Source organism: Lontra canadensis, unplaced genomic scaffold (assembly GCF_010015895.1).
Source record: "Lontra canadensis isolate GAN:19392208 unplaced genomic scaffold, GSC_riverotter_1.0 scaffold38, whole genome shotgun sequence".
Taxonomy (NCBI): domain Eukaryota; kingdom Metazoa; phylum Chordata; class Mammalia; order Carnivora; family Mustelidae; genus Lontra; species Lontra canadensis.
Genome location: NW_022631032.1, coordinates 14,053,725 through 14,068,811, shown reverse-complemented (window position 1 = coordinate 14,068,811; position 15,087 = coordinate 14,053,725). Strand labels below are relative to the sequence as shown.

General features: G+C 43.4%; 1 protein-coding gene across 1 annotated transcript in view; it reads left to right on the top strand.

Moving 5' to 3' along the window:
* LOC116874735 (serotransferrin-like) overlaps positions 1 to 15,087 on the top strand; it is a 54,180-nt gene that overhangs the window by 20,083 nt on the left and 19,010 nt on the right. The window contains 8 exon segments of the mRNA XM_032869670.1: positions 1,146 to 1,290; positions 2,598 to 2,662; positions 5,741 to 5,925; positions 7,098 to 7,287; positions 12,385 to 12,474; positions 12,477 to 12,647; positions 13,447 to 13,541; positions 14,406 to 14,483. Coding sequence (XP_032725561.1) covers positions 1,146 to 1,290; positions 2,598 to 2,662; positions 5,741 to 5,925; positions 7,098 to 7,287; positions 12,385 to 12,474; positions 12,477 to 12,647; positions 13,447 to 13,541; positions 14,406 to 14,483 — 1,019 coding nt within the window.

Sequence of the window (15,087 nt, the reverse complement as noted above, 5' to 3'; positions counted from 1 at the left end):
TTTTTTTTTTTTAAGATTTTATTTATTTATTTGAGAGTAAGAGAGAGAGAGAGAGGAAAAAAGAAAGACATGGCATGAATGAGCTGGGGGAGGGGCAGAGGGAGAAGCAGGCTTCCCACTGAGCAGGGAGCTTGATGTGGGGCTAAATCCCAGGACTGCGGGATCATGACCTGAGCCAAAGACAGATGCTTAACCGACTGAACCACCCAAGTACTCCAGACAAATGTTTTCTAATGGTTATTTACATCAGCTTCCTCCTTGCCACTTCCAAATATGTATAACTGCTTTAAAAGAAGAAGTCTCTAAAGACAGTTATGAACCAGACAAGTCCTGTGTGTGGGGACTTGGAGATGAGACCAGATTTCTGCACTGGAGTGTTCTCTGACATGAGAGGAAGCAAAATGCGGCTGGGGTGATATCCAGAAAGCTCTGGATTCCCACCAGCAACGGCACTATCTCTACTTTTCTGAGCTTTCTGGCAATTTCACAGCCATGGGAGAGCAACTGAGCTGTGAGTAAAATCCCCTAGCCTTTAACTGAGTTCAGAGTTTAAAGTTCTAGCAAAGTCTCTTCTAAAAAATAACAAGGGAGGGACGCCTGGGTGGCTCAGTTGGTTAAGTGTCTGCCTTCGGCTCAGGTCATGATTCCAGGGTCCTGGGATAGAGCCCCACATCAGGCTCCCTGCTCGGTGGGGAGCCTGCTTCTCCCTCTCTCTCTGCCCCTCAGCCCTGCATGTGCTCTCTCTCTCTCGCTCTATTTCAAATAAATAAAACTTAAAAAAAAAAAAAAGCAAGGGAAGGAAATTTCTGGAAATAAGTAGCACAAGGTTGCAGAATGAGACTTGCAATTTTGTCCCTTTTAAGTCAATTTTTACGTAATTTCCCTCTCTTCTTTCTTTAGATAAATGGTGACACTATAGGGTGCCCATGGAATCCTCTCTACCTGAATTATAAGGGTCTACTAACTTCTATTCCCAGTCTCAATAAAGCTTCCTTTTAAAGCCGACAGCCTGGCAGGTCCTGCATTGGTGGCAGGTCACTGAATATATTCCACGTATCCCGGGCCATACACACCTGTTATGTATTAGATGAAGGCTATTCATATTGACTCAGGAGAAGCTGACCTCCTCTTGTCCTTCTGTACAGATAAATTTTTCCAGGAAGGCTGTGCCCCTGGATCTATGCGAAATTCCAGTCTTTGTGCTCTGTGTATTGGTTCGGCAAGTGGTCCAGGAAAGGAGTGTCTTCCCAATAACCATGAGAGATACTATGGCTACACAGGGGCATTCAGGTGAGTATTTTAACCCTGACCCCAATACAGTAAGAAACCCAGCCCTGACAAGATTTCTTTCTAGGGACTAAGGTGAGAGTCTTACGTTCCTGGCCTGTTAGTCTTACACGTGTTAGAGTGCCACAGTTAGCAATCATCTGTAGAAGCCTGTGTGAAGGAGCATCCAAGCCCCTACAAGACACCCTCCAGACTGGCAGAACGGTGCAGATCAGAGGTTCTCAGTAGGCAACAATTTCCCCTTTGGGGGAATTTTGGCAGGGTCTAGAGACGTTTTTGATTATCAAATGGGGTTGGGTGCTATTGGTATCTAATTGGTAGAGGCTGCTAAACATCTTACATGCATAGGCTAGCACCCTACAATAAAGAACAGCATGGCTCAAAATGTTACTATTGCCATGGTGAGGAAACCCTGCCATAGTTGAATACAGGAGTCAGGGTTCTGGCTCATGCTCTTCCATGCACCTTTGGGGAACCTAGAGCCAGCCATACTCACCTGGGAATGTACAAAAGTAAAGAACATGATTTCTACATTCCCAAATGCAGTTCTATTTCATGGGATGTTTATTACTTTTATAAAGACACCTGTGCACCTTATGACCTTATTACCTTTTTTAAAGATTTTATTTATTTATTTGACAGAGAGAGAGAGAGAGAACGAACAGAGGGAGCTGCAGAGAGAGGGAGAAGCAGGCTCCCCAATATGTGGCTTGATCCCAGGACCCCGGGATCATGACCTGAACCAAAGGCAGACACTTAACTTACTGAGCCACCCCAGGCACCCCGACCTTACTACTTTTTAACTGTCTTTTCTGATCCAGACTTGTGTTAGTAGTTCAGGAGTCCATCAATGGCACAATGATAGTGGTATTGTAATTGAGCTTCTCTGTAGTGAAGGAGAAAACAAAGGTTATCCTAATTCTCCAGTTAGAGCCACCTTGTGAGTTTGTGCAAATGCAATTCACAGTCCACAAGTTTCCAATTTTTACAAAGTAGAATGTGAGTAGGGAATCACCTTAATGGAACACTGCCCCTCTAATACCTCTATTGATGACAGGGAAATGCTGTAACTCCACTGTGCCAGAAGTTAGCGTTCAGTGTGTGGGAACTGAGATTGCATGACCACAAAGCAAACTGGAGGTTTTTCTTGTCTGTATTACTTACAGGAGTAATATATAAGATTAGTGATAGAATGGGAGTCACAATTGCTGATATCGGATGGTTAGCCCTGGGTCTACAAGCTGACTCTCCTGAATGACACATGTGTCTCTGACCTGCTCTCTTCTTTCTCCCTGTCTGGCACTCTGCAGGTGTCTGGTGGAGAAGGGAGATGTGGCCTTTGTGAAAGACCAGACGGTCATGCAGAACACTGAAGGTACATTCACATGCTCCTCTGTCCCCACAAATTGGGGTTGCTGGGCTCACTTATGCTCAGGATGTCTTTGTGGATGTGTTAGGGACTCTGTTAGGCTCCAGAGCTCTGATTCTCAACCTGTTTGTTCAGTAAAGACAGAGGTGTTTATCGGGGTAGGCAGAATAGTGAGGACCGTGAGGTTCTGGTGGTTCTGAATTCTCTTCCAGGAACCTTCCCATAGGTGCAGACATTGCCTTTCCCTTAAATACTTCAGAGCACATTTCCCAAGAATGAGGACATTCTCTTACTTACCTACAATGTGATTACCAAGATCAGGAAATTTAGACTAACATGGATTTAATACTCACTGTGTTCACAGTCCATATTCAGATTTGGGTGAATTATTCCCAAAAGGTCCTGTTTAACTATTTCCTATATTTCTGCATCCAATACATATTCCAAATAAATTCTAGGTCCCCTGAAAACACATAGAGACAATAGTACACCAGTGGGAATGAACACCAAGATCTTGGTTTCTAGAACCATTGTCCAATAGGATGAGCCAGGGCCCCTTGGAAAAATAGCTGATTCTAGGGCTGGGTAGGAAAAATGAAGGTGAGCCTGGAACATTGTGCTGAAGATGTTGGGATATGTCAAAATATACAGGAGCCATTTTTAAAGCCCTCCTACTGGCCAAGTCTGGGACATCTTGAACACTAAAAGAAATAATAATGGTAGTAAGAATAAAGTAGGAAGAACATAGGAATACATGAGTCTATCCTGATTAAACATATGAAGGTGAAGGGAAAGATCTTCCTTATTGTAGAACAAGAATAAGTGTAGAAATAATCATGAAGTTAAAAAAACTATCATTTGGCAAATAATATAGTAATAATTGTTGCAAGCAAGAAGCATCAGTGGGTACTAAAACTAGTGGGTGAATATTAGATGCTGTGACACTGAAACACCAAACAATTTTTTTTTAAGTTGGTAAGAATGAGCATTCCACCTACCCCCTCTGTGTCACTAACTGCTTAGAGAACCCGCTACAGGCCAGGCAGATATTACCTCACTTCCTTTCTCATGTCCCTGCGCCCAACCTCAGCTCTTCCCGGAAACTCGCCTAGAGTGAACTAGCTCAGCACTGACTCCTCCGAGAAGCCTTCTCAGATGGCATCCATCCCACAATAGAATCTTCTGTCCGTGTGGCTAGCATTATTGAGTTCATCTCATTCTGTGATAAACTGTGGCCACAGAAACTCTTTTGAGCTCTTTTTTTCCCTCTTATATCCCAACACTAACTATACTAAATGGCACACAGAAGCTGCTAAGTGCTTACTTGAACGAATACTGTGCTGGCTAATTTTTCTTTCTTCTCTTCTATTATTTTTGCTTTTTCCTTTAAAGGCTGTCTTTTTTCCTACTACCTGAGTGTTACCCTAAGATTGGTTCTTTGTTATCCCTTGAAAAAAATTTTGGGGGGTACTCCTCTGAGTGGGGCTTCTTTTGGCTTCGCCTCTCTACCCTGCAATGACTCCAAAAGCCTTACACCCTGACAGCAACATACAGCAGAGGCCTAACCTCCCATCTAAATAACATCCCAGAGCCTCTAATTGCCATGTGGTCAGTTTTATGTACAAAGCTCATTGGCACTGCAACCTCAGTCTCTGTAAGCCCAAACTCCTCATATTTCTCTCAAAATCCACTACTCTTTTCACAGCCTCTGTCCCTGTTGAGGACTTTATCATGTGCCCTGCCAGTCAGGCCTAGATTAGTCTCTTGGTGGTCAGTACAGTGGGCAGTACGTGTAACACACCTTACACGCCTAAAACCATGCCTCCTCCAGCCAGCTTTCCCTAATGAATATGTTCTCACCAAGCTGGTTCGGCTCACACAACATGCAGAATGTGCTCCACAAAGTATAAAATATTATATATGTTTTATTTTGTAGAGCACACATTATATATATTATATATATATGGGTACAGATATATATATATGTGTGTGTGTGTGTGTATATATATATATATATATTTTTTTTTTTTTGTATGTGAGCTGTTTTCCTCCTCCAATAAGACTGCAGCTTGCAGAAGGCATGCAACATAGTGTTGAGTAAATTCTTACATTATGAAGTGGAACAGAATTGGTTTGGAGAGAATGATGGTGGGTTTCATTTGGAAGGAGCTGAGTTGGAGGGACTGGTAAGAAAGGGAAGGAGAAATATTAGAAGATGAGCAAAGATGTATGAAGTTACTTGTGGGAGAGGCACAGGCAATTCGGAGTTTTCTATTAAAACTGTAAGTATATATTTGAGGAGAGTAGGCAAAGAGGTATTTTTATTTTATATATAATACATAATTTTATGATAGTGAAGTCACATATTAGTTGCTCAGATAAAAAATTAAATGAGCATTAAATAAAGAAAAAGATTTGCAATTCTGCCTTTTAGATGAGAACTAAAAATTGGGAAAACATATTTCAGAATTGCCTCAGGAGGAAGGTGCTGAAACCCTGAAAATGGGTGCGATTTTCTTTTTTTTCAGAGAGAATACAGAAATCATGAAGCTAGGGGCTAAGAACAGGGTACAGATCTGTATGCATAGAGGCATGTGCACATTTTCATGTAGAACCAGTATGAGTGTGTCAGATTTAGAACACTCATCTGGTTTGCAAAAGGGCCTTTGGGAAAGTTCTTTTGCTTGCTAATGCCAGATGGTATTGCACAGAGATTATGAGCCTGCTTAGAGGGTCGCATTCTTCATATGGTAGAGTAATAAGCCCAGATGCTTTGGAATTCAGTAGAAATGAAGATGTTTTTGAACATCATCCAAGAATATATAGCTCACTTTCTCCTGGTGAGGCGGGGCAGTTAGTTTGGGAGAGGTGGTTGCTAGGAATTCCTGGTTGAGTGTGAGTTGAATATGACCTATGTAGATGTGAGTGTCTTCCTCTCCACTTCACTGTGACCCCAGTGTGTGTACTTCTGCTGGCCAATGGCCCCAGGTCCTTCACAAGTCCGTGAGTTGGTCACCCCCCCCTCAGTGAGGGCACCTTGACCAAAGCTGTAAGCTGTGATTGGCCCACCTTCTCTGTCTCCAGGAAGGAACACTGAAGATTGGGCTAAGAATCTGAAGGAAAAAGACTTCCAGCTGCTGTGCCCTGATGGCAGTAGGAAGCCTGTGAGCGACGCTGACAACTGCTTCCTAGCCAAGGCCCCAAATCATGCTGTGGTCTCACGGAAAGATAAGGCATCTTGTGTTAGCAAAACATTACTTGAGCAGCAGGTATGGACCAGCCAGGGCCTCCCATTCTTTCCTCCTGGGTGGGTATTATTTTGGGGAGTTCAGTGTTAAATGCAGCCCATACTCAAGCATTCTCCCTCTGGAAACTAAAATAGGGAGGCTGGTTTCTTAGGCTCAGCTCTACTTATAACTCCAGGTCGCTGGAGATTAGCTCCCATGTGATCCACCTGTTTTGGGTCCACACATCTGCTTTCTTGCTCAACCCTGACCTTGCTCTGTGGTACACTCAATTTTCTCCACCTCTATCCTTTTTGAAAACGAAGGAGAGTGATCCTGAGTGCCAGCCCTCCATGATATAAGTCATGAAAGGTGGACTGTATTTCTCTTGTTTAGAGAGACCAAGAACCATTCCAACAGCCAGAAAAATACAGGATCCCTGTCCTCAGGGAGCTTGCCCTCTGGGGAGAACAATCAATCCAGGGCAGCACTGCCAGGGAGGTGGGGGTTGGGGAGGCTGCTTAAATATTCTAAGCGTCCTCTACCCACAAACACCATTTTCCCCTCAACAACAGCTTCCTGCCTGCCATTAGTTGTTCTTTTTTAAAATTAAGATAGCATATCTTTATGGGTCCTCTTAAGGTAAATAATAATAATTAGCATTCAATGGACATTTTTAGGTGTTAGATGTTAAACTTTCCATATTCATCATTTCATTATAATCCTACATTCATTCATTATAATCCTACAAGACCTAGAGTTAAGCCTCGTAGGATAGGATCAAAGATGCAGTCAGACATGAAATTTAACAACTACCTGTACCACCCCTCATTGGGGGTGGGGGCTCACATTTACTATCTTTTTTAACAGTAATACTTGGAAGGGACATGTTTCTGCTCTCTCATTTCCTGGAAGCAGTCCCCGAGGCCATAACCAATGAAATGGGGAAGGAGTGACTGGGTGGGTGGGAGGGACCTCCCAGAGGAGGTGAGACCAGGATGAACCCTACAGAGGATGCTGGGGCCTCGAGAAAGCATGAAGCTGGGGCCAAAAATGGGTGAATGCCAGGTGAAGGGTATGGAAACACCCTGAGGCATCCTTTACAGCTCCCTTTCATCCCAGGGCTGGTTCCCAGCTTCTATCCCCCTCAACCCCATCCTTGTATTCTCAGCTGCTCGCTGCCACAGGTCCTCATGCATTTTCCATCCATTTGACAGGCTATGTTTGGAGGAAATGGAAATGACTGCTCGGGCAAGTTTTGTTTGTTCCGCTCGGAAACCAAGGACCTTTTGTTCAGGGACGACACAAAATGTTTGGCCAAACTTCCAGAAAGCACAACATATGAAAGTTACTTAGGAGCAGCGTATGTCACGGCTCTTGCTAACCTGAGACAGTGCTCCACCTCGAGTGAGTAGGGGGAAAGCATGGGGGAAGCTGATAAGCAAACACAGGGAGGGAGAGGGAAGCATTTCTGGGTGGTGGGTAGATAAGGAGGAATGGGTTGTGGCCCTCCAGGGATGAACAATGGAAATGGGCAAGATGAGATGATGAGAGAACACGGTAATCCCCGCATGTGTGAAAGGCTACTTGTATGGGTAGATGGTAAGGCAGACACAAGCTCAGGGCACTAAGGTAATGAACCACTCAGACATGAAGAAATTCCATATTATTACTAAGACAAGGAAGAAGCTGCATGTGCCCATGCCCATTGCTCTGTAGAAACTCTTTTTTTTTTTTTTAGATTTTTATTTATTTATTTGACAGAGAGAGATCACAAGTAGACAGAGAGGCAGGCAGAGAGAGAGAGGAGGAAGCAGGCTCCCTGCCGAGCAGAGAGCCCAATGCGGGACTCGACCCCAGGACCCTGAGATCGTGACCTGAGCCAAAAGCAAAGTCTTAACCCACTGAGCCACCCAGGCGCCCCAGTAAACTCCTTTTTATACAGAGCTGCATCATCCAGTAAATACAGTAGCCTCTAATAATCTATGACAATTTAAATTTAAATTAATTAAAATTAAACAAAATTAAAAATTTAGTACCTCAGCCACACCAGCCACAATTCAAGTGTTCAATGGCTACACGCAGCTCCAAATAGGTGAGCAAAGAGAAAGTTTCCATCATCGCAGAAAGTTCTTTTACACAGCGCTACTCTTGTGAGCTTAACAATGACAAGTTTTATAACCATAAAGTTGCTATACATACTGCTCATCTAGAACACCATTTTTCTAAGCATTACAATACAATAAAACACACCTTTGCACTATAACTATGTTGGACATCATTTAATCACTTGAAATCATATGGAAGATGTGGGAGAAGAACATGTGGATGGAGGGAGGTTGTGCTATAACTTTTGTGTGCATGTAAGTGAGCCATGGTCCTTAAAATACTGATTCCCAGGCCCTGGGGATACTGATTCAGCAAGTCTGTGCCAGGGTCCCATAATTCCAATATAAGGAATGCGCTTACCCATAGCCACTGCTGTAAACACCTAGGTTACATTCACCTACCCTATATGCTCCATAAGGGGAGAAAGTCTGGCTCTGCTCTTCTCTGCTCCTTCTCCAGCCCCTAGCAATGGAAACTGGCATGTTCTAGGTGCTTGCTGTATTAGTTCCTCACCTCTCTAAGGAGATCAGAGAGGACAGTTCTACCAGGTTCCTCCCAGCTACATGGATTTAGGTGTGGGAGCCCTGCCTATGAGACACAAGGTAGGGGATGATACAGGGCAGGGAAACCATGTTACCATCCTTGCTGTGTGGTACTGCCCAGAAAGACACAGGAGCTGTGCAGGCAAGTGGAGAAGGCTACTGGGAGAACGGCCTGGTCCACCTATCAGACCCCCAATGGGTCTGAGTGCTTTTATATCAGGCTTAACTAATCATTCACTCAACAGAAAATAAGTATAATAGGTTTTTGACAGCCCTACCTCTCTTCTCTGTCCCACAGAACTCCTGGAGGCCTGCACTTTCCACAGATATTAAAATCCAAAAGATGGAGCCACACCAGATGGAGATGGGAGCTCTCGTGACCCATAAGCCTCCCTCTGGGTCTCACTGGCCTGAATGGTTTGTTTGGTTTCACAGTTCGGCAGTGGTACCTCTGTAGAACATAAAATAAAAATTATTATTGGTGTTATCTTTTAAAAAACTTCATTGTTTTCTAAATGTTTGGCCTGGAAGGATTTTTTTTTTTAAAGTACTGACTAAATACATGTGCAAATGAGCCCTTCCTTCAGAGCTTAATGTTCATCTGACCCCTTCCATAGCTTTGGTCTTGGTGTTACGGCCACACCTCCTGGGTACAGTTCAAGTAGAAATTCTTTCTGAAAGGGGTCTGCATGCTTACTGTAATAGAATCAAGTGTATGTGGCTGTATGTGTGTGTGTTGCTAGCAAGGGGTTAGGAAGGAGAGTGAGATATTGAGATGGAGTGTTCAGAAGAGGACAGAAAAAGAATATAGAAGACATATATTTTTTAAATATTTTAAATGAATTTCATCAGGTATATTGAATCAGGTCCTGATTCTAGCAGGTCAGAAAAGTGAACCACTGGAACATCTGAAATTATCGCTTGACCCTGATTCCCACAGTAGTCACTGCCTTGTCTCCTCACTCTTTCCACACCTCACTTATTAATGGTTGAATACCCAGAAACCGGTCTTCTGCTCCACTCACTTCCCTGCAGCTACCCTGGCCAAGGTCACCACCCATCTGCCAACTGTGAAAACCAATTTTAATTCTTTCAATCCTGAGTCTGTTAACTGCATTTGATACCGCTGACCACTCACCAATCACATGACTGGAGTCCCTGAGTCTAAGATCGTTTCCACCATGCTTTGGAGCTACTGGGAATAGAAGAGGGGAAAATATGTCTGGTAAATGAGACATTATAATTAATGGAAGAGATGGGAAAAATTGCATCACTACATTTATTTCATTGTAACTCTCCATTTGCTGTTTGACTGAAGAAGCACAACACTTTCAGCAAGCAGCAGTGAGTATCTGCCTGTCCTTCCTCTGGGTTCATCTCCACATACCTCCTGGAAGTGTGTGTTGGTGTGGATGTGAGAGGACAGGAAGCAGCTGATCCTCTCCTGCTCTGATTCCTGAGAACCGCACCACCTTCCCACTTGAGTGTGGAAGGCGTGCCCATTTCTTCTGCCTTTACCCAGGAAATATACTGGAAATAAAAAAAAAGTGTGTCTTCTTAAAACCTTCTTTCTTTCATCATTCCCAAAATTTACCACCAAGGCAGATCTTTCTCATTCACATAGCTCTGACTAAAAATTCTTACACAGTTGGGATAGTAATGGTACATGTTCCCCCCTTTGGCCCTTCCTCCTTCCCTTCAGCTCCTAGCAGAGGAATCAATGGTTATTGTAAAGGAGCTCTGTGTGTGTGTGTGTTTGTGTGTGTGTGCACACACATTGTGGGTGGTGGATACAGAGCAGGGCCCAGGACCACAAGAAAGAAAGAAAAAGAGAACGTGGTAAAATTACTATGATTTCTGATAGTCTTAACTGATAATGCTAATTTAAAATAAAGTAGTCGGTTTACTTTCTTTAGCCTTACATCTGAAATATCCTTTCTTAACCTGGAGTCCCCATATGCCTACATTTATCAATGAAATGCCTGGAAAATGAATTGTACTATGTTAGAGCATACAGTTAAGCATAAAGGAGCCCACTGCCTGGGCTTAATGGATAAGTTATTTAACCCTTGCCTCATTGGCCTCTGTAAAATAGAATAATGGGTTGCTGTGAGGATTAAGTAAATTAATAAATTAAAATGATTTCAAACAGTGCCTGGTAATAGCAAGCACTCATTAACGTTAGCAATTACCATCTAACCCTCTTCTCCATCTATCTGTCTTGTTACCAAACCCATCTCTCTACTCCATTCCTCCCCTCACTCTTCCCTCCAAGTTTGTTTTTCATTCAAGTCCTCATCATAGGAGCCCCTTTGTTACAAGAACTGCTGCTGACCACTTCCAGGACATGCCTTACTCCTGTGCCACTGACTCTTCCTTTGTAGGTATCTTTGTGGGTTCCTTTCTCCTCACTTTTCATTCCGTCCCTGATTTTAATGACATCTTACTTATTATGCTTGAAACTCAGAGGAAAATATAACACCTATTGCTGAGACTTTACATCTGTTTATTCTATCACCTGGTTAATACAAGATTTTAAAATGCCCTGAGGCACCTGAAACTCAATATATAAAAAAGAGAGGAAATTTTCATTCTGGTTATGACCTCAACCCCTCTAGTTCACTTTATGCACTCTGATCTTTTTAGTATAAAACATCAACTACTTCAGATGCAGTCTTGGTAACTCTCCATCTTAACTCAGCACACCCAAATAATCACCGCATCCTATATATTTTCCTTCTACACATCTTTCAGATCTTTGGTCTCATTCCACACCTACACCTGTTTTCCTGGTTCAGACCCTGCACATCTTTTGCCAAAACACAGCAACAACTCCCAGCTGGTCTCCCTGCCTCAGTCGTTCCTCTCTCAAATCACCTTTCTCCATTTATCTGCCAATCATCTCTATTACCCCCAACGAAAACTTCTTATCCCATTCTGGATGTTGTCTAGGTTCCTCAGCATAGCACACAATCACTTCAGGTCATACCTGCCAACCTTTTCTGCTTCATCTCCTGCCACTTCCTCTGAAATGACATCAGCTTAGTGACAGACTGCAAACTAGCAGCTCCTAGGTGGGCCACTTCTGGGCCCCCAAGGTGTTTTATTTGGGTGACAAGTTTTTGTTGTTGTTGTTGGTAGTGGGTTTGTTTGAGTGTTTTTCATTACTTGCTGAAATTTGAAAAGTGGAACATTTCCCTTCTGGCTTCTCTGGAAAAACTGGAAGAACAGGCACTTTGGCCCCACATATCTGCCTGGCAGAAGTAGAGGCTGTCCACTCTGGGCAAGAACGACAGCCGCACTTTTCAACAGCTTCACCCCACGCACTGATTTTCCTAGCTGCTTCCCACAATGTCGAAATCTCAGTTGCAGCCCTAGACTTACAGTATAGGGACACTGAATTGCTCGTTTCCTTCTACATAGAGCACTTTTTCTCCTTTTACACCCATCCCTCATGGCTCAGTTCCTCTCACTTTCCTCCACGAGCTTTTCTCTGAACCAGTGAAGGATTATAAGTCCCTTTCTGTATTCCCATATCGCACCGTACATTCTCCGTCACATCCCATGCCACATTATACTCAGATGAAATATTTGTGTAATCCTTGAGTTCCTCACAAGACTCACCTCGGGAAGGGAGCGACTGGAAATTCTCAGTAAAGATTTCTTAAGCCATTCATTTTATTCATCCATCATTCCGTCAACACCCATGAAGAGGGAGGCGATATTCAACTCCTATCTTAAGGGATAAGAACGTCCCTCGTGAAATTCCGCGAAACGCGGCTGGTTCGGTGGAAACAGTGTGCAAGAGAACTGCAATTCCCATCAGGACCTTCGGGATCCCCGCCCCTGAAAGAGGAAATATAAATTGAGGACTACCACTCCCGTGATGCTCCGCTTCGGACGCCTGCGCAGAGTCTAGGGCCACGTCGCTTTCGCGGCGCTGGAGACCACGCACCTCAGCCATGGCTTCCGCGGACACCCGGCGGGTGGCGAATGGCGGCAGTGTCGGGGGAGGCTTCCAGCCCCACCTAGACTACTTGCGGCAGGAGCTGCAGCAGAGGGACCCGACACTGCTGTCAGTAGTGGTGGCGCTTCTCGCGGTGCTGCTGACGCTGGGTAAAGAGGCGGTGGGTGGTTTTGACGGGTGTACGGCCGGCGGGGTTCCGAGCTTGGACTTGGCTTGTGCAGATCGCGGACGCGGGGCGGCGAAGGCACCTGGGGGGCATCTAGAAGGGAGACTCATCTCTTATACCAGCCTGCCTTGGTGCCTGAAGCACGGGGAGTAACGTTCCATTAAAGAAGATTGCCTGCGACACTTGGAGTGACGTCCTGGTCCTTGGGGGCGCGGGTTATTCTTCCTTTATGGGCCCTATTACGCCTGAGCGCGCGGTCCTTCCCTCCTCCCGGACCCCCCCCCCCCCCCCCCCCGCTTCTTTGCTCTTACTGCCAAGACTCACGCGGTCTTCACTCCAACAAATTTGCGTCCTGGGCGCTGCGGATACACAGTTAGTAAGTCAAGATTGCACTTGAGAAGTCCACGATCCGCAGACACAGAAAGGTTGACAGTTGAATAGTGGCTGGCCCTTAGAGGAGTCCCTAATGATAGAGTAGAAGGTTAGTAGACAGGAGGTGGAGGCAAGGACGTTGATAAGTGGGTTACACATTGAAAGCCTGGGGGCACAACATCACATTTATGGGAATCCAAGAACCCAGACCTCCGTTCACTCAGCTTGGACTCTCCCACCCGTAACACTAACAACAGTAATGATTATAGTGATGGTGAAAACAATAAAAGTTAAGTTCCAGCTGAATGAGGTGTTCTGTGATTAACTTCTGTTAATTTCCCTACCCCAACAATACAGGTGTACTGTTGATGATCAAGGCATAATTTTGGTTGTTTTTCTCTATTCCGCAGTGTTCTGGAAGTTCATCCGGAGCAGAAGGAGCAGTCAAAGAGCTGTTCTTCTTGTTGGCCTGTGCGACTCTGGGAAAACATTGCTCTTTGTCAGAGTAAATGCTTTGATTTATACCTCTTCTAAAGTTAATAGGAAATGTTAGGCCATATCGTTATTCCTGTGAGGTCGTAGTTCATTCTGGAAAGGAAGCTGATGCTCACAATTTGGGGGTTAATTCTTGACTCACTTGGAAAGACTTGAAAAACTTGAACAGGCTCTTGAAAAATTCATGAACTGGGATTTCTTGACCGTTTCTGTTTTCTTGCACTTGCCAGTTACTAACATTTAGTATTTATCTCAAAAGTTACATAGTTTTATGGAACTACTTTCCTGTGGTGTCCAAGGATGCCAGAACAGCTGAAGAGATAGAAGACCGTGATCTGTATAGGGTGTATAATCTTGTTTAAGAAACTTGTCTGAGAACTTGTCAAAGAAGTTTTTTAAAAGGTTGATTCTTTGACATATTGGGCCACTTAGCCATCTTTTCACTAATATTTAACCTACTATTTTAAACAATTTTTCGTTATGGAGAGAAGCAGAGGTTTTCTTATTATTCTTCCTTTTGAGAAGATAAGCTATTTCCTTTCTACTACAGAAATGTAACTTGTAATCATTTGTGATGATTAAAAATGTTTATGGAAGTTTGGTGAATTTGGCCACTAAGGATTTGAAACTAGGTTTTTTGTTTCTGTTTTTTTGTTTTGTTTTGTTTTGTTTTTTTGTTTTTTATCGTGGAGGGGGGAATGAAGATGCAATGAATTAGATTTTTCTACAAGGGAAAAACAGTTGTTGCAAGCAACATTCATTTATTTGACCTGACCAACTGGAGAGTTAGAACAAAATTACTCTCTTTAGGTTTGCTATTTACCCTGATCTCCCTCAAATTGTGTTTTTTTTTGTTTTTTTTTTTTTTTTACAGTTGTTAACTGGCCTTTACAGAGACACTCAGACATCTATCACTGACAGCTCTGCTGTGTACAGAGTCAACAATACCAGGGTAAGGGGTTTGTAGAATGTTGGGAGTCTGACAATTTTACTTTGGTGCATCAGGGAAGGATATTTGTTATATGAATTAGTCTGATGGTTTAGGTACCATTCATAGCTTATTTTTATGGATAGATAGAGTTCATGTGACAAATTCTGCTTTTGGTCATCCAAGCAATCTTGCCATCCCCTGTTTTGTTGTACTTCATACACACTGATGTTATATCATTTTACTAGTTTTTGTTTCTATGTCTTCTTTCCAACTTTACCATGAGTTCTAGAGGGTGAGCATTAAGCCTTTTCCTTTATATTTTGAAGTGGTAATATATGTATATGGGACAAAAATTCAAAAGGTTAAAAGGAATATTCAGTGAAAAGTAATTTTGCCTTTCCTGTCCCTACTAGGTCTTCTCCTTAGAGGTAATAACTTACTATTTTCCTATGGGCTCTTCAGATGGTGTGTGCATATGCAAACCTATCTATACATCTGTTAATTTTTTTTCTTAAGATTTTATTTTTAAGTAACTTCTTCACCCAACACAGGGCTTGATCCCACAATGCCGAGATCAAGAGTTGCCTGCTCCACCAGCTGAACCAGCCAGGCACCCCAATTATTT